At 43.0% G+C, this 21139-nt stretch overlaps 1 protein-coding gene across 5 annotated transcripts; it reads left to right on the plus strand.

Moving 5' to 3' along the window:
• Nucleotides 1–15077: 15077 nt before the first annotated feature.
• On the plus strand, nt 15078–19599 carry LOC120730811 (CD276 antigen-like). Of its 5 annotated transcripts, none has more exons than XM_040027330.1 (6): nt 15079–15306; nt 16809–17186; nt 17294–17386; nt 17467–17564; nt 17647–17845; nt 18438–19599. In XM_040027330.1, the coding sequence occupies exons 1-5, from the start codon at nt 15213–15215 to the stop codon at nt 17677–17679; spliced, it is 696 nt and encodes a 231-aa protein (XP_039883264.1). In that variant the 5' UTR covers nt 15079–15212; the 3' UTR covers nt 17680–17845; nt 18438–19599. The 5 variants fall into 5 exon arrangements, with proteins under 5 accessions (XP_039883260.1, XP_039883261.1, XP_039883263.1 ...); XM_040027331.1 differs by having other exon boundaries at nt 17470–17564; XM_040027326.1 differs by having other exon boundaries at nt 15078–15306; nt 17467–17845.
• The last annotated feature ends 1540 nt before the right edge of the window (nt 19600–21139 follow it).

A 21139-nucleotide genomic window follows, 5' to 3' on the forward strand; every position in this document is an offset into this window, starting at 1 on the left:
AGAGAAACAGGGAGCCAAGGTCGTAGCTTAGGCGCCGTGTGAGAGAAAGCATGTGAATGTTTAGGCTTTTTATGATAAGGTGGGGGCACCAGAGGCTATAAAAGTTTGAGCAATGCTCCACCATTTTGAGATCAGAGGCTGTCTGCATACAGTGTCCATCTCCCACGTGTGTGATCATTAAAATCATCGTTTGACTTAACCCGGCCGGACCAGTGTTGTTATTGTGGTTTTTTCTCTTGTCTCCATCCCCAATATTTTGAACCATAACAACACGAAACATGCTGGTAGAAGTTTGGCATGACTTGTCTGAGGTTCGCTTTATTAAAGTCTCCTGCTACGATGAGGGCTGCGCCAGGGTCCTTGTTTTGAAGCGAGCTCAGCACATCATGTAATTCGGACAAAGCCATACCTGTGTCCGCTTGGGGTGGGATGTAGACCACTGTGGCGATGACTGAGGTGAACTCATGGGGCAGATAGAAAGGGCAGCACTTAATGCTCAGGAACTCCAGATGTGGCGAGCAGCCGCTGGAAAGAGTAGAAATGCTCCTGGCATCACACCACTTTCTGTTTACCATGAAACACACTCCTCCACCTTTGGTTTTGTTTGACTCTGCCGTTCTGTCCGCGCGGAGCACAAAGAATGAATCCGACGGAGTTACGGCCTGATCCGGCACGGTGGGGGTCAGCCATGTCTCCGTGAAGCACAGAATGTTGCAGTCCCTCATGTCACGTTGGAAGGTGACCCTTGCTCTTAGGTCATCGAGCTTGTTCTCCATGGATTGTACATTGGCCAGTAGGATACTGGGCAGTGGTGCGCGATGCGCCTGCTGTCTCAGTCTATTCCTAATGCCAGCGCGTTTCCCTCGGCGCTTCTTTGTTCTGCGCCTCGGATGAGCGGCCCAGCCTTCGTTGTTCTCCGCGCCGCGTAGAATCTCTGGCGACCAGGAAGGGTCGGGTTTAAAAGTGTCCAAGATTAGATGTGCAACCTTGGCACCGATGTTTACAAGTGATCCGCTGTCGTATACTATAAGACTAGAGGATTTTGGGATGTAAACCAGAGCAAAAAATAAGTTAAAAAAAAAAGTAAGTAAAAATAAGTAAAAAAAAAAAAGAAGTAAACTGCCGTTTACTTCCGGCCTACCCGACCTTCTGAGGACCCGGCCAACATAGACCGCGAAGGCCGGGTCCTCAGGAGGATGCAGCCCATGAATTTGGACACGACCTTTGTCTTATGTTAGTGTGTGCAGCTTAGCTCTCCCGTCTCGTTAGCCCTGATCTCCCCCAGCTGTGTCTCCCTTCTGTTACCCATTCCCTGATTACCACATTAGCCCTGTGTTGTCCTCAACCCAGTGTCGCGTCGTACCATCAGATTATGCCTGTGTGTTTTTTGGTCTCAGTGTTCAGTCCTCACTTCATGTTTTGTTTTCTTGCCAGCAATAAAGCTGAGGTTTTGAGTTGCATTCCGTTTTCCGAGTCCTGCATTTGGATCCCCATCTCCGCCTGCCCGCACACAGAGCCCTGACAGCAATAAGTCATTTAAAATGACATTAAGTTCCTTTAAGGTGATTTTGCCACTGATTCCAAGAGGAAGGAGCTGAAAATCTGAATGCATTTTTTTCCGAAATCAGTGCGAACTTTAGTGGCAAACAGAAGAAATGAGTGTTGGGACCAAAAACAGTAGTTTATCACACTTCTTTGATGAATGTAATTCAGTAAGTTAGATGAGTGTAGACCAAAAAAAAGAGTTTTCATCTATGAAATAACAAAGCAGGCCATTCAACCCAAGCATACAGTGATGGGTAAGAGTTGGAAAAATGTTTCAATAGAGAAACAGATATGTAGACCACATCACTGCCAGTAACTATCGTTTTATTATTTACTGTGGTTATAAAAGAGGAAATGTCAGATTTTGTGTTTACAGCTTCAAAAATTTGCTCATAAAAGCTTTTTATTTGTTTTATGTTGTCATTGGCTCATCAGATCACAGTTACAGGAATATAAGCTCGACTGTATGGTTAACAGTTACCAGAATATGTAATCTCATGTGCAAGTCCCAGCAGGCCCTTCCTGGACTTGTTCACACAGAGTTTTACTGCTGCAGGGCTTAGATGAGTTTAATGGTTCACTGGGACTCTTCGAAGAATCTCTCATGGGGCTTTCCGGCATTTTCTTCCCTAAGCAGCAGAGGGTGACACGTCAGATCATCTTTGACTTGTAATCACAAAATAAATTTGTCAAATTTCTCTTTAGCATAGCTTAACTTTAGTATAAATCATTGACATTGTCATACCGACTTTGTAACATGGTGTTCGGTGTCTGCAAATTTTAATGGTCTTCTAATGATTCAGTGGCAAATGTTTGCTGTATTGATGCATGGAATAAAAAGTGCTTTTGGTTGTAACTTCCCCAAAAAACCAAAGGAATAACATGAACAGCGCATTCCTGTTATTGAGAAGAGAACTGAGCAGGAAATTGGGCACACATGGGCAGTTCTCCGGAACTATGCTGCTGGTCATAAAAAAACAGCTAAGCCCAGGCGTTGTGCTGACAATGTTCTCCCACGAGGACTTTATATTCACTTGTTATAGGCAGGAAAATATTAGTCACTACTGCTGGGCATCAAACCATCTACTCAGTTCATTAGAAATCACAACTGTTATAAGTCAAAGGTAACAGGTGTTATATAGATGGGAAGCAAATGAAATAAAGACTAAATTTAGAAAAGATTTCATCACATTTTCCACCTGCTTCCCAAAGTGCCACGAAGGATAAAGGATGCAGACAATATGTGAAATAAAATGCAGTACAGAAACAATGTATCATTGTATAATCCAGCTGTTCCAGCATTCACTGACCACAGTGAATTTGCTATTCCTGAGAACAGGAAGTTACACTGGGCAAACCTACAGTCTAAAGAATGAACATATGACCAATTCAATTTTACCGGCATTTAAATAAATCCCTGCTGTTAATGATCCTCAGCTATCAGTCTGTTACTTAATATGCATAGATATGCATTTTAAACTCGAAACAGACTGAAATCATGTTAAAATATCACTGGATAGGTTTATATAAATAGAAGCATTCAAAATGTCAAACTCATGATGAAATGATGAAACAAAAAGGCTGATTAATCATCTGAACCCAACAGTTGATGGCACAATGAGCCTGTGAGTGTGTCGCAACAACTGCAAGACCTCCTTAAGAAAAACAAAACGCATGGGTTAAAGGTAACGGGACCAACAGGGTTAGATTTAGTAATAATGCAAACTGGTGTTTTGAAATAGCGCAGTGACAAAATTGTGTGTTAGGCTGCATTGGCAGTCCTAGCCTGTTTGGCGCCCTGGGCGAACACTCCCTCTTCCTCTCCTCCTCTTTTTTTGTAAACTGAGCACTTGATGGCTGAACTTTTCTTGTCCATCTTCCATTGGTTTTAATTTTGCACTCCAGTATGAACACAAATCCACCAACTAGAGGATCACCACAACATAACCTAACAGACCTACACCTTAGTTCACAGATTCACTTTGTCTAAAGTGTATTTCTGGGATTTCACACAACCCAGGATTCATCAAATCATGAATAAATAATGGACTTGGATTTACAACATTATGAATGAAATGTGCTCTATTTGGAAGCAGCAGGGCCCCCTCCCCCTTCGACGGGTTGTGTGTGAGACTTTAAATTATCAAACTGTAAATTATAAATTTTAAATTGTTATTGATCCCTTTACCTCTGGTCCTAAAGTGTATATTATTTTCTTACTCTTCATATATATATTGTTTGTTTACTTGCACTGCTGTAACTGGAGCCTCGTCGTCTCGTCTCTCTATATACTGGACTGTATGTAGCGGAGAGGACAAAGTTTACTTTGACTTCAGCAGCGAGCAGGCGCACCGAGGACTCTCGCGCTCACTTTTCACGTTTCGAAAAAACATCGCTGCAAATTATAAGTCTGTATCATAATATCTGGTGTTTTCGTGTTTGTTGTTTTGTTTTTATTTTGTTTTCTTTTGCGAGTTGGTTATTAGATGCCGCTCCAGCCACCAGAGAATCCCCCGCAGCCCCGCCCTCTCCTCCTTGTGCCGCAAGCAGCAGGCGCACCCCGCTAACGGTGGGCGCCCTTACTCCCAGCAAATTGGCCATAGAAAACCGATCGGTGCCTGTACCATTCCCAATATGCGCTGGCTGATGTCGGGGCTCGGGCAGCATGAGTAGGCTACGAGCATTTTTTTTGTTTGGGTTTTTTTTTCCCGATGCCCGTGACGCCGCCCCCTACCACGATGCCGCCCCGGGCAACCGCCCGTGTCGCTCGTATCTAAAACCGCTACTGTCAGGCTGCTTTTACTGTATGCTCACCGCTGACCCCTTTTCACACTGTGACACGCGCTGAAAATCGTGTCACATCTGCCAGCATTTCCCAGTAGTTCAGAGATGTACAGATACGCAGAGGGAGATGTTGCAGCTGACTCTGTGACCTTCGTCAGAACCACCAGGCAGTCTGCCTTTTCTTTGTGTCTTGTGAAAGAATGAGTCTTTCTAAAGAGCTTGCTGAATTAGAGGATGGTGCAAACACTGTCAGATCCGTGGCAACAGATAACATGACAATGAGGTCAATTTCTACATTTACTCTGCAATAAGTAAGATTGCGACTTGTATTCCCATGTGATGTCTTTGTTGTGTGTGTAAGGTTCTATTCCTCTGCGGGCCAACCTGCATATGGCCAATAAAGCATTCATTCAAAAAAAAAAAAAATCCCTTCTCTGCACTTGTCCAAAACATCTCAACCTTGTATCTGTAACTTTGTCTCTGATGTACTCATTTCAAATTTTTCTTTGTTCTGCTTACTCGTAATAAAGTTTTGGCAACCGTCTGCACACCATGAATGATAACAGCTCTCAATATGATCTTGTAAAACTTCTCATTCACTCTTGCTGCTGTCATTCTGTCACAAATCGTCCCTAAAACTGGTCTCTACCCACCCCACTCTACATCCACTCTCTTCTTCACCTCTCTTGTTCGCTGTCCATACTAACAATCAGCTATCAAACCTGCAGTACCTCTATGGTCCAACAGGGGGCTGTTGGCCCAGCATTTGGAATCACTTGTGTTTCTCGGTCAGGGAGAACAAATGCAGTTGTCATGTCCATTGACTCCATTGGCGATTTCCTCTTATTTCTATATTATCAATGTGCCTGAAAGAACAGCTGTCACTGTGTGCATGTATGAACTTTTGCATTAGACATGTGCCATGGTGTTGACTTGTTCTGCCATATAGATGCAGTAAATGAGCAGCCTAACAACATGAGCTCTAAAGAGAAGGTATCTATTTACTCGTGAAGTAGAGGGCGATAGGTTTAGTGAAGACATTGTTGTTTCTATATCAAATAATAAATAATAATAAATCACTGCTCAATTCCACCTTACTTATACCACAGCCAGGGTGGCCTTTTGTTGTGGGCAGTCTGAGGTACACCTGTGCACTACTCATGATGTCAGATCAGCATCCTGATGTGGCACACCTGTGAGGTGGGATGGATTATCTCAATATAGCAGATGTGCCCACTACCACACATTTGGACTGATTTGTGACCACTGTTTGGGAGGGATGGTTATATTGTGTATCTGGGATGAATTTTAGGTCTCTACGTCCATCCCATGGGGAATGGGAGCAGTAACAAAGGTGTTGCGTTTATATTTTTGTTGAGTGTATATATATATATATATATATATATATATAGTATGTACATTGGGTGAATGTGCAGTAGTAGCAGCAACCAGGTGAATTCTGTACATTAATATGAATAGACCTCTGACTATTTTACAGGATAGACAATATAAACATATGTAAAATTAAAGGAATTTGAAATGTACATTGTGCCTTGGTTTAGTGTCTGGAAGAGTCCTGTCTCAGTCAGTTATAGATGATGTGAGAGGGCGGGTGTGTGTGTTTAGGGCACGGGTGGCTTGGGGATAGAAGCTCCTCTTGAGTCTCTCTGTCCTTGCCCGGAAGATGCGGAACCTTCTACCAGATTGCAGAAGTTGGAACAGTTTGTTGCCAGGATGGGACAGGTCCTTCAGTATCTGCGCTGCTCTAGTCCGGCATCTCCTGGTGTAGGTGTCCTGAAGCGGGGGGAGAGCAATCCTGCAGTAGCGTTCTGCTGTATGGATCACTCTCTGGAGAGCTTTTTGGTCCTTCACACAGCTGTTCCCAAACCACGATGTCATGTTCTGTGTGAGGATGCTCTCCACAGCGCCTGTATAGAAAATCCTGAGGATCTTTGGAGAGACCCTGAACTTCCTCAGTTGTCGTAGGTGATACAGGCGCTGCCTAGCCTTTTTGGTCTGGACCTGAATGTGGGCAGACCATGTCAGGTCTGAGGAGATGTGGACACCAAGATACTTGAAGGACTGCACCCTCTCCACTGGAGCTCCATTGATGATAATGGGCTTGTAGTGTCTGTGCTGACCCCTTCTGAAGTCCACCACCAGCTCCTTGGTCTTGCTGACGTTCAGCTGGAGGTGGTTGTCCTGGCACCATGATGTCAGATTCTTCACTTCATCCATGTAGGCCGCCTCATCGTTGTTGGAGATGGCACCCAACACCACTGTGTCGTCAGCAAACTTCACAATGGTGTTGGAGCCATGGGTGGCCACACAGTCTGAAGTGTAGAGGGAGTAGAGCAGTGGCGAGAGGACACATCCCTGAGGTGCTCCTGTGTTGATGGTGATGCTGTTAGAGATGCATCTACCCACCCTCACCACCTGAGTTCTGCCAGTGAGGAAGTCCAACATCCATGCACACAGGTGGCTGTTGAGTCCCAGATCCCTCAGCTTTGTGAACAGTCTGCAGGGCACTATTGTGTTAAACACTGAACTGTAATCAACAAACAGCATTCGCACATAGTTACCCTGTTTCTTGTCGACGTGGCTGAGAGTGGTGTGTAGGACGTGGGTGATGGCATCCTCTGTGGATCTGTTGGATCTGTAGGCGAACTGCAGCGGATCTGTGGTGTCTGGGATGGAGGAGGAGATGATGTTCTTCAGCAGCCTCTCAAACACCTTCATTACTACCGAGGTCAGTGCAACTGGCCGGTAATCGTTCAGGGATGAGGGTTTGCTGTTCTTGGGCACAGGGATGATGGTGGATCTTTTGAAGCATGTGGGGACCACAGACTTCGCCAGGGACTCGTTGAAGATGTAAGTGAACACACCTGCTAGCTGGTCAGCACAGCAGCGCAGCAGACGGCCGGTGATGCCGTCTGGCCCCGCCGCTTTCCTTGTGTTCACTCTCCTCAATGCCGCTCGGACATCATGCTCCGCGATGCTGGTCACCGGTCTCTCGCTGATGACGTCACTGTCCTCGGTAGTCAGGCGGTAGATAGCATTAGCCGCCTGGCTAACCTCGAAACAGGCGTAGAACTGATTCAGCTCGTTGGTGAATGCAGAGTCGGCGTTGATCGGCGCAGTGTCCCTGGCTTTGTAGTCCGTAATGGTGCGTAGTCCGTGCCACATGCTCCGTGTGTCGCCCTGGTGGAAGCGGGACTCTACACGTTCCCGGTACTGGCGTTTGGCATCTCTCACCGCGCGCCGCACCCCGTATGAGGCCGCTTTGTAGGCGCTCATATCGCCAGTGGCGAGACCCGCGTTGTAGGAGGCGGTCCTGGCGTTGACTGCAGTGCGGATCGATCTGTCCACCCACGGTTTCTGGTTTGGGAATGTGGTGACTCTCGCAGTGGGGATAATATCCTCGGCTAGCATATTGACGAAGCATACTGCTACTTCCGTAAACTCGTTGATGTCGACTGCGCATGCTCTGAACATGTCCCAGTCGATGGCGTTGAGTGCGTCCTGTAGCGTAGCTTCTGATTGGGCAGTCCACCGTTTTACCTCCCTTGTGGTCACGTCTTCCCTCCGCATATTTTGTTTATACTGGGGAACAGAGATGGGCAGTAACGCGTTACTTGTAATGCGTTACTGTAATCTGATTACTTTTTTCAAGTAACGAGTAAAGTAAGGGATTACTATTGCAAAAACGGTAATTAGATTACCGTTACTTTCCTGTAGTAACGCTGCGTTACTGCGTTACTAAAACCGTGATTTTTTGCGAGAATGTCTCACGACAGTGGCGTAAGCGAGTGCGCCGTTAGTGACAACAGCTGTGTGCAGATCAACAATGGATCACATATCGATTGTGGGAGAGAGTATGAGCGTGCAGCGTTTAAAGCGTGGAAGTACTGACCTTACTTTGAGTTTGATTCCATAAAAAGTGACAAAAACATTAGCGTCCATCGTGCGTGGGAAGAAAACTTCTTTTTACAGCGAAAAAAACCCCTAAACTTCCAAGCAAGCACCAAGTGTGCAACGACGTAATGGGAAATTCCCAGAGAAACTCGCGGATTCTTCCACTGACCGCGGCACACCTGCACCAGGGTAAACCTCCGCCTACCGTAGTCCTGCTTCACAGGTGAAAATAGAGCAACAGGACCGCTGAGTCTTTGACTTTATTTATTTTCTGCTGTGTTTTACTTGCATCTATTTGAAAGACTGAGTGTAAACACAAAAAATATTTTATTTTATGTGTCGGAGTGTGCAGAAAATAGGTTTAAATGTTAAACTAATTTATTCAAGTCAGAGAATGTTGCATATAATTAAATTTTTGCTTGATGCATAAAGTTAAAAGATTAAAACTGATAAAACAAGTTAAAAAAAAGAGACTTTTCCATTTGATTACATTTTGTATGATGGATTATGTAGAAAAAGTAGAATTGGGCTGAAAGATCTATCGCTTTATCTGTTAGGTGTGGCTGTGTGCAGGCAGGAATAGGACCCAAGGTGCAGACTCCGGAGACAGAACTTAAACCAAAACAGCTTTAATGCTAAACTCAAACATAACATAACTGGGGAAAAAAGGTCAAAAAATAAACTAACACCGGCAGATTGACAAAACACACAGCAAAATAAACGGTAGATCGCGACACTGACACAGAGAAACACAGGGCTTAAATACACAGAGGGAGCAATCAGGGAATGGGTAACAGGAGGGAAACACAGCTGGGGGCAAATCAGGCCTAACGAGACAAGGGAAAGCAAAACCAGACACATTAACATCAGACATGGACTTTCAAAGTAAAACAGGAAACACATAACACAGACTGAACAAAGACACAGACTCACACGCACTGCAACAGAGGGAACAGAGATGTGGGACCAGGGCAGACACAGACACTGACTGGACATGGGGATATAGGAACTAAGGACACACAGAGACGTGAACTAGACAAGGGGATACAGCTGATAGGGGAGACAGAGCAACTAAAGAAGACAGAGACATAAGCCATAAGACAGAACTCAAAGAAACCAAAAACTAGAAAGTACAAATAATATAATAAACTCAAAAACCCTGGGTCGACGACCCAGGCATCCTAACATTATCACCTCTTCAGGTTGTAAATCGTGTTTTTAAAAAGTAACTAAGTAACTAAGTAATTAATTACTTTTGAAAATAAGTAATCAGTAAAGTAACGGGATTACTTTTTTGGGGAGGTAATCAGTAATTAGTTACTGATTACTTTTTTCAAGTAACTTGACCAACACTGCTGGGGAATGAGGAAGATGGCGTTGTGGTCAGACTTCCCAAAAGCAGGGTGAGAGACAGCTTTGTAGCCCTGCTTGTATGGCGTGTAGCAGTGATCCAAAATACGATCCCCTCTCGTCGGTCACTGTTAGATTATAATATTATTTTATGCCATGTTATACCCCTAATTAAAGATTGTGAATTATTATGTAGTTTTAGTTTGCATTATTCTCCTGAATTAGAAGAAGCTGATAACTATTGCATTAGTTAAACTGATTTGCATTACATTAAACTGCTGACTTGTTGTGAATGAATGATATTGTTTTATGATGCATTATACTGCTGAGTTATAAGAAATACTGTTCGCAGAAAGTTATTGTCTTATTTGTCTGATTAGAAGAGAACAGAATATACTGGAGATGTCTGCCCCATTTCAGCAGGAGCAGAGAAACAGGGAGCCAAGGTCGTAGCTTAGGCGCCGTGTGAGAGAAAGCATGTGAATGTTTAGGCTTTTTATGATAAGGTGGGGGCACCAGAGGCTATAAAAGTTTGAGCAATGCTCCACCATTTTGAGATCAGAGGCTGTCTGCATACAGTGTCCATCTCCCACGTGTGTGATCATTAAAATCATCGTTTGACTTAACCCGGCCGGACCAGTGTTGTTATTGTGGTTTTTTCTCTTGTCTCCATCCCCAATATTTTGAACCATAACAACACGAAACATGCTGGTAGAAGTTTGGCATGACTTGTCTGAGGTTCGCTTTATTAAAGTCTCCTGCTACGATGAGGGCTGCGCCAGGGTCCTTGTTTTGAAGCGAGCTCAGCACATCATGTAATTCGGACAAAGCCATACCTGTGTCCGCTTGGGGTGGGATGTAGACCACTGTGGCGATGACTGAGGTGAACTCACGGGGCAGATAGAAAGGGCGGCAATTAATGCTCAGGAACTCCAGATGTGGCGAGCAGCCGCTGGAAAGAGTAGAAATGCTCCTGGCATCACATCACTTTCTGTTTACCATGAAACACACTCCTCCACCTTTGGTTTTGTTTGACTCTGCCGTTCTGTCCACGCGGAGCACAAAGAATGAATCCGACGGAGTTACGGCCTGATCCGGCACGGTGGGGGTCAGCCATGTCTCCGTGAAGCACAGAATGTTGCAGTCCCTCATGTCACGTTGGAAGGTGACCCTTGCTCTTAGGTCATCGAGCTTGTTCTCCATGGATTGTACATTGGCCAGTAGGATACTGGGCAGTGGTGCGCGATGCGCCTGCTGTCTCAGTCTATTCCTAATGCCAGCGCGTTTCCCTCGGCGCTTCTTTGTTCTGCGCCTCGGATGAGCGGCCCAGCCTTCGTTGTTCTCCGCGCCGCGTAGAATCTCTGGCGACCAGGAAGGGTCGGGTTTAAAAGTGTCCAAGATTAGATGTGCAACCTTGGCACCGATGTTTACAAGTGATCCGCTGTCGTACACTATAAGACTAGAGGATTTTAGGATGTAAACCAGAGCAAAAAATAAGTAAAAAAAAAAAGTAAGTAAAAATAAGTAAAAAAAAAAAAGAAGTAAACTGCCGTTTACTTCCGGCCTACCCGACCTTCTGAGGACCCGGCCAACGTAGACCGCGAAGGCCGGGTCCTCAGGAGGATGCAGCCCATGAATTTGGACACGACCTTTGTCTTATGTTAGTGTGTGCAGCTTAGCTCTCCCGTCTCGTTAGCCCTGATCTCCCCCAGCTGTGTCTCCCTTCTGTTACCCATTCCCTGATTACCACATTAGCCCTGTGTTGTCCTCAACCCAGTGTCGCGTCGTACCATCAGATTATGCCTGTGTGTTTTTTGGTCTCAGTGTTCAGTCCTCACTTCATGTTTTGTTTTCTTGCCAGCAATAAAGCTGAGGTTTTGAGTTGCATTCCGTTTTCCGAGTCCTGCATTTGGATCCCCATCTCCGCCTGCCCGCACACAGAGCCCTGACAGCAATAAGTCATTTAAAATGACATTAAGTTCCTTTAAGGTGATTTTGCCACTGATTCCAAGAGGAAGGAGCTGAAAATCTGAATGCATTTTTTTCCGAAATCAGTGCGAACTTTAGTGGCAAACAGAAGAAATGAGTGTTGGGACCAAAAACAGTAGTTTATCACACTTCTTTGATGAATGTAATTCAGTAAGTTAGATGAGTGTAGACCAAAAAAAAGAGTTTTCATCTATGAAATAACAAAGCAGGCCATTCAACCCAAGCATACAGTGATGGGTAAGAGTTGGAAAAATGTTTCAATAGAGAAACAGATATGTAGACCACATCACTGCCAGTAACTATCGTTTTATTATTTACTGGGGTTATAAAAGAGGAAATGTCAGATTTTGTGTTTACAGCTTCAAAAATTTGCTCATAAAAGCTTTTTATTTGTTTTATGTTGTCATTGGCTCATCAGATCACAGTTACAGGAATATAAGCTCGACTGTATGGTTAACAGTTACCAGAATATGTAATCTCATGTGCAAGTCCCAGCAGGCCCTTCCTGGACTTGTTCACACAGAGTTTTACTGCTGCAGGGCTTAGATGAGTTTAATGGTTCACTGGGACTCTTCGAAGAATCTCTCATGGGGCTTTCCGGCATTTTCTTCCCTAAGCAGCAGAGGGTGACACGTCAGATCATCTTTGACTTGTAATCACAAAATAAATTTGTCAAATTTCTCTTTAGCATAGCTTAACTTTAGTATAAATCATTGACATTGTCATACCGACTTTGTAACATGGTGTTCGGTGTCTGCAAATTTTAATGGTCTTCTAATGATTCAGTGGCAAATGTTTGCTGTATTGATGCATGGAATAAAAAGTGCTTTTGGTTGTAACTTCCCCAAAAAACCAAAGGAATAACATGAACAGCGCATTCCTGTTATTGAGAAGAGAACTGAGCAGGAAATTGGGCACACATGGGCAGTTCTCCGGAACTATGCTGCTGGTCATAAAAAAACAGCTAAGCCCAGGCGTTGTGCTGACAATGTTCTCCCACGAGGACTTTATATTCACTTGTTATAGGCAGGAAAATATTAGTCACTACTGCTGGGCATCAAACCATCTACTCAGTTCATTAGAAATCACAACTGTTATAAGTCAAAGGTAACAGGTGTTATATAGATGGGAAGCAAATGAAATAAAGACTAAATTTAGAAAAGATTTCATCACATTTTCCACCTGCTTCCCAAAGTGCCACGAAGGATAAAGGATGCAGACAATATGTGAAATAAAATGCAGTACAGAAACAATGTATCATTGTATTATCCAGCTGTTCCAGCATTCACTGACCACAGTGCTCGCTATTCCTGAGAACAGGAAGTTACACTGGGCAAACCTACAGTCTAAAGAATGAACATATGACCAATTCAATTTTACCGGCATTTAAATAAATCCCTGCTGTTAATGATCCTCGGCTATCAGTCTGTTACTTAATATGCATAGATATGCATTTTAAACTCGAAACAGACTGAAATCATGTTAAAATATCACTGGATAGGTTTATATAAATAGAAGCATTCAAAATGTCAAACTCATGATGAAATGATGAAACAAAAAGGCTGATTAATCATCTGAACCCAACAGTTGATGGCACAATGAGCCTGTGAGTGTGTCGCAACAACTGCAAGACCTCCTTAAGAAAAACAAAACGCATGGGTTAAAGGTAACGGGACCAACAGGGTTAGATTTAGTAATAATGCAAACTGGTGTTTTGAAATAGCGCAGTGACAAAATTGTGTGTCAGGCTGCATTGGCAGTCCTAGCCTGTTTGGCGCCCTGGGCGAACACTCCCTCTTCCTCTCCTCCTCTTTTTTTGTAAACTGAGCACCTGATGGCTTTGAACTTTTCTCGTCCATCTTCCATTGGTTTTAATTTTGTACTCCAGTATGAACACAAATCCCCCAACTCGAGGATCACCACAACATAACCTAACAGACCTACACCTTAGTTCACAGATTCACTTTAGGGTTTATTTCTGGGATTTCACACAACCCAGGATTCAAATCATGAATAAATAATGGACTTGGATTTACAACATTATGAATGAAATGTGCTCTATTTGGAAGCAGCAGGGCCCCCTCCCCCTTCGACGGGTTGTGTGTGAGACTTTAAATCATCAAACTGTAAATTATAAAGTTGAAATTGTTATTGATCCTTTACCCCGAGTCCTAAAGTGTATATTATTTTCTTACTCTTCTTATATATATTGTTTGTTTACTTGCACTGCTGTAACTGGAGCCTCGTCGTCTCGTCTCTCTATATGCTGGACTGTATGTAGCGGAGAGGACAAAGTTTACTTTGACTTCAGCAGCGAGCAGGCGCACCGAGGACTCTCGCGCTCACTTTTCACGTTTCGAAAAAACATCGCTGCAAATTATAAGTCTGTATCATAATATCTGGTGTTTTCGTGTTTGTTGTTTTGTTTTTATTTTGTTTTCTTTTGCGAGTTGGTTATTAGATGCCGCTCCAGCCACCAGAGAATCCCCCGCAGCCCCGCCCTCTCCTCCTTGTGCCGCAAGCAGCAGGCGCACCCCGCTAACGGTGGGCGCCCTTACTCCCAGCAAATTGGCCATAGAAAACCGATCGGTGCCTATGACATTCCCAATATGCGCTGGCTGATGTCGGGGCTCGGGCAGCATGAGTAGGCTACGAGCATTTTTTTTGTTTGGGGTTTTTTTTGCCGATGCCCGTGATGCCGCCCCCTACCACGATGCCGCCCCGGGCAACCGCCCGTGTCGCTCGTATCTAAAACCGCTACTGTCAGGCTGCTTTTACTGTATGCTCACCGCTGACCCCTTTTCACACTGTGACACGCGCTGAAAATCGTGTCACATCTGCCAGCATTTCCCAGTAGTTCAGAGATGTACAGATACGCAGAGGGAGATGTTGCAGCTGACTCTGTGACCTTCGTCAGAACCACCAGGCAGTCTGCCTTTTCTTTGTGTCTTGTGAAAGAATGAGTCTTTCTAAAGAGCTTGCTGAATTAGAGGATGGTGCAAACACTGTCAGATCCGTGGCAACAGATAACATGACAATGAGGTCAATTTCTACATTTACTCTGCAATAAGTAAGATTGCATCAGTAAGGATGGAGCATGTTTTCAGCTTGTGCAACATGAATGTAACCCATGAAAACTCAGTATTACAAGTCACCGGTGTAATTTACATCAGGGCACCTGGCGGTACTTTCTGCCTGATGGAGACATTTGTTTTCCCTACACCAAGTAGAGAAAGAGCCAAATTACCGAAATGACGCGGAACCACAGTTTGTACGGCAACTGTAACTGAAAAAAGTAATAGTCAAGTAATGAATTTCTGTGAATCTCTATTGAATTATGCTATAAAACTCGAAACACGGAGACAAAGACCTGTGAAGTGAAGTAGTAAAGCTTTAGTTATTTTAGTAAAGAGTTTAACCAATCAAATCGCAATGCGCATGAATCTCCCCACCCCCACCACCATAATGTCAAACTGCTTGACTGTGACAAGTAGTCATTGAGCGAGTAGGAGGCAGAAGAAAAGCCGACTCTAGTTTTACAGAAAAAGACAAACGAAAAGAAATAAAAGAAGAAGAAGAAGAATCGTCATTTCACTCAGACAGCGGCTCTATATTTGTTATCATCTATTATGTGTACCTGCTGCTCAGACTCAAAGAAACCCTCTTTCATTGTTACTCTCTGGGCTTTTATGCTGTGCTTCATTGTCAGGAGTCCTGCTCAAGGTAAACGGATCCATTTATTAAACCACCTCAGCATCCGTGTGTGTTTGGATCGGCGCCGTAACTGTTACATTTGTGGGAACTTTAATGCGCCGAATTCGGTATAACTAATTTGCTGCTTTACTGTGTGTTAATGAAAGTGATGACAGCTATCAGTGAGTTACACTGAGAGTAGGCTTGATGATTCACCGCTACGTTCTGCACTCGTAATGAGCGACTTTCCTCTCACGTTTGCGCGTTTATGTAGACTTAATGTGAAGAAACGTTAAATAATCGAAGATTAAAAATCAAATCGTATCTGAAAATATGAGCGTCCTGTCTTTGTGTTGAGATCTAACGAGTTCAAACGGCGTTTATTTAAAGCTGGGGTTTACGTTATGGTTGTCTAGCAACCGATAGATGCTTAAACATAGAAGAGCAGGACAAAAGGACACGTCGGGTTATAAGAACGAAGAAAGCTGGTTTGTTATTAGGAAAATATTCACATAGGAGCAGAATTACAAAGTCTTAATAGCTTTTTAGCTTTTCTGGGAGATATATTTGACTCAGAACTCTTTTGTTTTCTTTTTAAGAGCAAAAAAAATAGGTTTAGATTTAGAAAATGTATATTTATTTATTATAAAGGACTCCAAGATTAAATCTGAAAAAACCCCAAGAAAACCCCCAGACGCTGAAGTGGAGCTCAAAGGTTCAGATAATCTGATAATAATCTGTCTGATCTGATTTGTAAAAGATCAGCCTGTAGCTGGTCAGAGAGGTTTGTGACCTTTCTTCATCTCTTCCTGGTTGTGAGGTTAATTATTCAGCACCTCCTGATGTTTCAGTGACTTGAAGTCATCATTTATGCTCTGATGATTTCAGTATGTTGAAGTTTCTCCCAGAAGCAGCTGTTCTCTGTATTTCCTCTTGACATTAAAAATTAATAGTGAGCTAGAAGGACAACAAGCTGACTGCTTTATTAAATCTGCTGACACTGCATGTGTGTCGTCCACAGGCAACAGCTGCTATTTTCCATTTCAACAAATGATTAGCACCACAGAGAGATCAGTCAGAGCCCTGTATCCGCTCTTACTGCACAGACCTGCGATGTAACAGGTTAAAAAGTGAAACAAATACTAACCACTCACAGCAGATGGCTGTACCTCCCTGAGGCTGGTTCTGGAGGAGGTTTCATCTCGTTAAAAGGAGTTTTTTTCATTCCACTGCCGCCAACTGATTGCCCATTAGAAGAATCGGATTGTTAGTGTTTTTCCAGAAATACTGTAGGATCTTTATCTTACAGTATAGAGCACTTTGAACAGACAATTTTTGTAATTTTAGCAAAAATATATAAAACGGAATTGAACTGAATCTCCTCACTAAGTTTTTGGGAAAATAAGGCTTTTTTTAAATGAAAAAACAGTTTTTGTATCCCAAGCACAAAAACTCAAACTGTTCAGGTCGTCAGTGTGTAACTCCACAGGGGTCTGTGGGAGTTCGGCAGGTTTGATTTTCCATATTTCCAGGTGAGGTTCTGGTGATTGGTTCAAATCTTCCAATCATCGCTGCTCCGGGTGATGATGTCATCCTGCCGTGTCACCTGGAGCCCACGTTCGATGTCCAGGGTCTGACGGTGGAGTGGTCCAAACCCGACCTGAAGCCCGACCCGTCGGACCGGCTGAGCCGAGTGGAGTACGTTCACCTGTACAGGGACAGGAAGGAGGTCCCCGACATGAAGATGGCCTCGTACTTCAGGAGGACGGAGCTGTTCATGGACGACATGAAACACGGGAACATTTCACTGAAGATCCTGAACGTGTCGGAGGAAGACAACGGCAGATACAGATGTTTCATCCCCAAGCTGCGGAGCAGAGTCAAGTCTGCTGTTGTTGAGCTTGTAGTCGGTGAGAAGATTTGTTTTGTTTTTAACTCATTTCCAACTTTTCAGGCAAGTTTCACAAACAGATTTCGACTCTACTGGTTTTTGAGGTGTTTTTTGCTTTGTTTTTAGATCCAAACAATACTAAAAACCTGACGACAGACAGACCACTGCATCCCCAAATCCTCCAAACTCCAAATCCTCAGGACACGACTCCAAGAAATTGTGAGAGTCCAACAGTCCAACTTTCGTCTGCATCCTTTACATTTGAGAGATATTTTTAGTAAAACGTTTTCATACATCAGCAGGTCGGTCCAGGGTCTCTGTGGTCGTCGTTATCTTTGCCTTTATATCAGTTGTGGCTGTCGCTGCTTTCGCTCCATGTTTCTCTGACCGTGTAAATGTAAGAAACAAACATATAGACACAAACTTGTTGTTGATTCTTGTGTCATCAGATTGGCTAATTTTTCACCTTCTTTCAACAGAAGCAACCAGAGGATGATGAGACGCAAAGATAACAGTAACCTGGCATTGTTAGGAACGCTGGTGTTAATGGAGCTGAGAGCGTTAGAGCTTTATCTTCCCTGGATCTTCAGTCAGGTTGGGAATTCAAACCAGCAGCCACAGAGAGACACTTGGGTCCAGCAGCACTGAGATCATCATAAGGTCAGCCTACAAAAGGATGTGAGTCTGACTGGGGTTTGAATCTTGACGCCTCACCTGAACAGCTGTGTGAAGTACACTTATAGAGCCTAAAAACAAATCTAAAATAAAGTGTTGTACTCTTAGGAAAACTTAACACTAAACTAATTTTATATTAAGATCAAATGAATAACAGAGAAGTTTTGAATGTAAGTGGGTTGGGATGCAATGAAGCAATGGTTCTTGGATTTAAATGTGACCTATGAGGTAATTTTGTTTCCAAAGTGTGATTGTTTCCCACATCGACTCACGTTGGTTAAACTATCTCACTGTGGAAAACACTGAAGGGTTTATTCAAGGTTAAAAATAAATTCCAAATGTACTTCCTGGTGATCATAAAGAGCTCTGGTCTGTGGAAAAACCCCTCCCTCCCCAGTTTGAAATGTCAGGTTACAGTTAAACCATTATACTTAGTTTTCTTGGAATTATTTTTAGAGCTACTGGAAATTGTTTAATGCAGAACGATCAGCTGGTTTCAAGATATCTTTAACATGTGGTCTCATTATGTAGCTCCAGTAGCTAATAGCATTTGATTTATTATATTTATTTATTTATTTAATTACTTATTTTCCAGCTTTAGTTGTGATCAAGTGCTGGCTGATGTGCATCGCCTGCTGAAAGGCAGTTTGGTTTGGAAGGTTGTCCAGGATGATCCCAGCGTCCACTGCAGATCACAGCGTGTGAATATTCTGAAGATTTCAAAAGCATCAGCAGCTTTCAAGTGACAACAACTGGATTTATGGAGTTCATATAGAGACGTCTTTTGTTTTATTGACTGTATTGTGAAAACGGAGTCTTTGGTAGTTCATTGGATCAGATCTGATTGTTTTTCTTACTTCACGTGTTTTCTTTTGTTTTTTCTACCATCTTTAATGTCTTAGTGAAACTGAACTGTGAGTTGAGTACTTGAAGTACAGAAAGACCTCCTGCACTGTGTTAATTAACTCCAGCACTTTGTCAAATGTATGTGCACTGATACAGTCACTTGTATTTAAAAGATATTCTGTGACTGGGTTTAAGGTTAAAAGGAATGGCTAATTTATTACATTTATTTTGAACCTACTACTTGAAAGATTGATGGTTCGATCCCTGTCTGCTCCAGTCTGGATGCCAAATATCTGTAATATAATCTATCATTTTCTTATACAGCCCTCTATCAGCCTTTTCCTTTACCCCCTCTCTCTTTGCTGTGTGCCTTGCCTATCAGTGCTACACTCTGCTTTTTCCATCTGCCTGGCTTTCCCACTTTTTCTTATCTAATCTCTTTCTTTGAATATTTTCCCGTACTTCCTCATACCACAGCAAACTTTCAGTGTCTTCTTTCCTCTGTCCAGAGTTTCGCTCAGCACTACGGCTCTACTTTTCCCAGTCACCTGATAACTCTTCCCTACCACCCAGAGCCTTTCTCAGCTCTTATCTGAACTCTATGAAATATTCTTCTTTCCTCAGCTTCCACCATAAACTCCTTGGATCTCCCTTCGTTTCCTCTTCTAACTGACATCCAACCTGTGGGACAAACGTTCTGACAACTTTCAACAACGTGCCGAAATAATGCCAAGTGTCCTTCCTGACCCAAGCCTCCCCCATGTCCCTCTTATGATACGCCAAAATCCACACTAATATGCATATGTAAAAAGACAACACAAATTTGACAATACAGCGTTATATTCAGTATTGGGTAAACAATATATAAGTATTTTTGTAGACTGAGAGATTAAAAAATGCGTCAATGTGAATAACTGAGTCATGGCTCGGGCTGACGGTAGATAGCTGAATGAATATGAAGCGACATACAACTCTTAACTTGTTTGATTTTAGGTGCTCACCACCAAAAGACTGTTACAACAATCTGAGGGAGCTTTAACCTGGTTATCTGGTTGTGTATCTGCTCTCTGAATTGTATCATGCTGCTGATCTTCTTTCAGGTCATTTGAGTTTTTTAACATTCGTCAGTGTGTTTTCCTTCTTATTACCTGTTGGCATCTTGCTTTGATTTTGTGTGAACAATGTAACAGCACGATCCCTCAGATGTATGCTATGTGAAGATGTTTTAAACACTTTTACAGTTTAGTAAAAGTGTTTGTTTTTCTTATTATTATGTGAGAGACAAAGACTCAAACCAGCAACCTGCAGTTTATAACTCAGCTGATCATGTCCCACCCAAGTTACCCACCCGGGTTTGGCAAAGTAGATCCAGCCCTGCTGAAGCTTTTCAACCACATCTGTGCGCTCAAACCGGTGACATATTTAAAGGGTTTTAAACATTTCAAGGCAGGAGCCCAACAAGATATCAGCAGGGACATTTACAAGGTCGACCAGCTGATAAACAATGAATCCAACGACAAAAAGATCCATTTAAAATAAAAACAAGAAAAAAACAGAATAGCTTATCATCATGTATTTATGGAAAGATGGAACATTTGACAGGCTATTCGCATGGAAACACAACAAGCACAGCTGTTACAGTATTAATACGATGATCGACATCCCCCACCTGCAGGAACATCCTGTTTTCTTTATTTGATTCCTGACAAAAGGTTTTTTACACTGTACACTCTACATGTGTGGTTACATCAGTTTCACAGTGAGCATGTTTGCAGTGGCAGTTTGCTCGTTTCTCCTCCTCTTCTTTTCTCTTTTTTCTAAACTGAGCACCTGATGGCTTTGAACTTTTCTTGTCCATCTTGGTTTTAATTTGCACTCCAGTATGAACACCCATCCCCCAACATAACCTAATAGTTCCTATTAGTTCAAAGATTCGCTTTGTCAAGGGTTTATTTCTGGGATTTCACACAACTCAGGATTCAAATCATGAATACATAATGAGCTTGTACTTACAACATTATGAATGAAATGTGCTCTATTTGGAAGCAGCCGGCCCCTCCCCTTTCGACGGGTTGTGTGTGAGACTTTAAATCCTCAAACTGTAAAATATAAATTTTAAATTGTTATTGATCCTTTACCCCGAGTCCTAAAGTGTATATTCATTTTCTTACTCTTCTTATATTTATTGTTTGTTTACTTGCACTGCTGTAACTCGTCTCTCTATATTCTGTACTGTATGTAGGGGAGATGACACTAAGAAACATCTCTAAACTGCGACATATGGTTTCCTCAGCTGAACTGGAAAAACTCATTCATGCATTTGTGTCATCACGCGTAGATTACTGTACTTCTCTGTTTACTAGTTTGGATAAATAATCTCTCTCTCGCCTCCAGGCAATGCAAAAGCAGCCAGACTCGTTCTAGCAAGCATGCTCACATTACTCCATTCTT

This window comes from Simochromis diagramma, unplaced genomic scaffold (genome assembly GCF_900408965.1).
Source record: "Simochromis diagramma unplaced genomic scaffold, fSimDia1.1 OVJJ01000766.1, whole genome shotgun sequence".
Lineage (NCBI taxonomy): Eukaryota > Metazoa > Chordata > Actinopteri > Cichliformes > Cichlidae > Simochromis > Simochromis diagramma.

What these genes read in the sequence shown, in the direction of transcription:
- LOC120730811 (XM_040027326.1), top strand. Translation starts at nt 15,213, where the DNA reads ATGTGTACCTGCTGCTCAGACTCAAAGAAACCCTCTTTCATTGTTACT. An exon ending in TGTCAGGAGTCCTGCTCAAG is followed by an intron (nt 15,307 to 16,808) that starts GTAAACGGATCC and finishes CCATATTTCCAG; the next exon opens with GTGAGGTTCTGGTGATTGGT. An exon ending in GGACACGACTCCAAGAAATT is followed by an intron (nt 17,387 to 17,466) that starts GTGAGAGTCCAA and finishes TTCATACATCAG; the next exon opens with CAGGTCGGTCCAGGGTCTCT.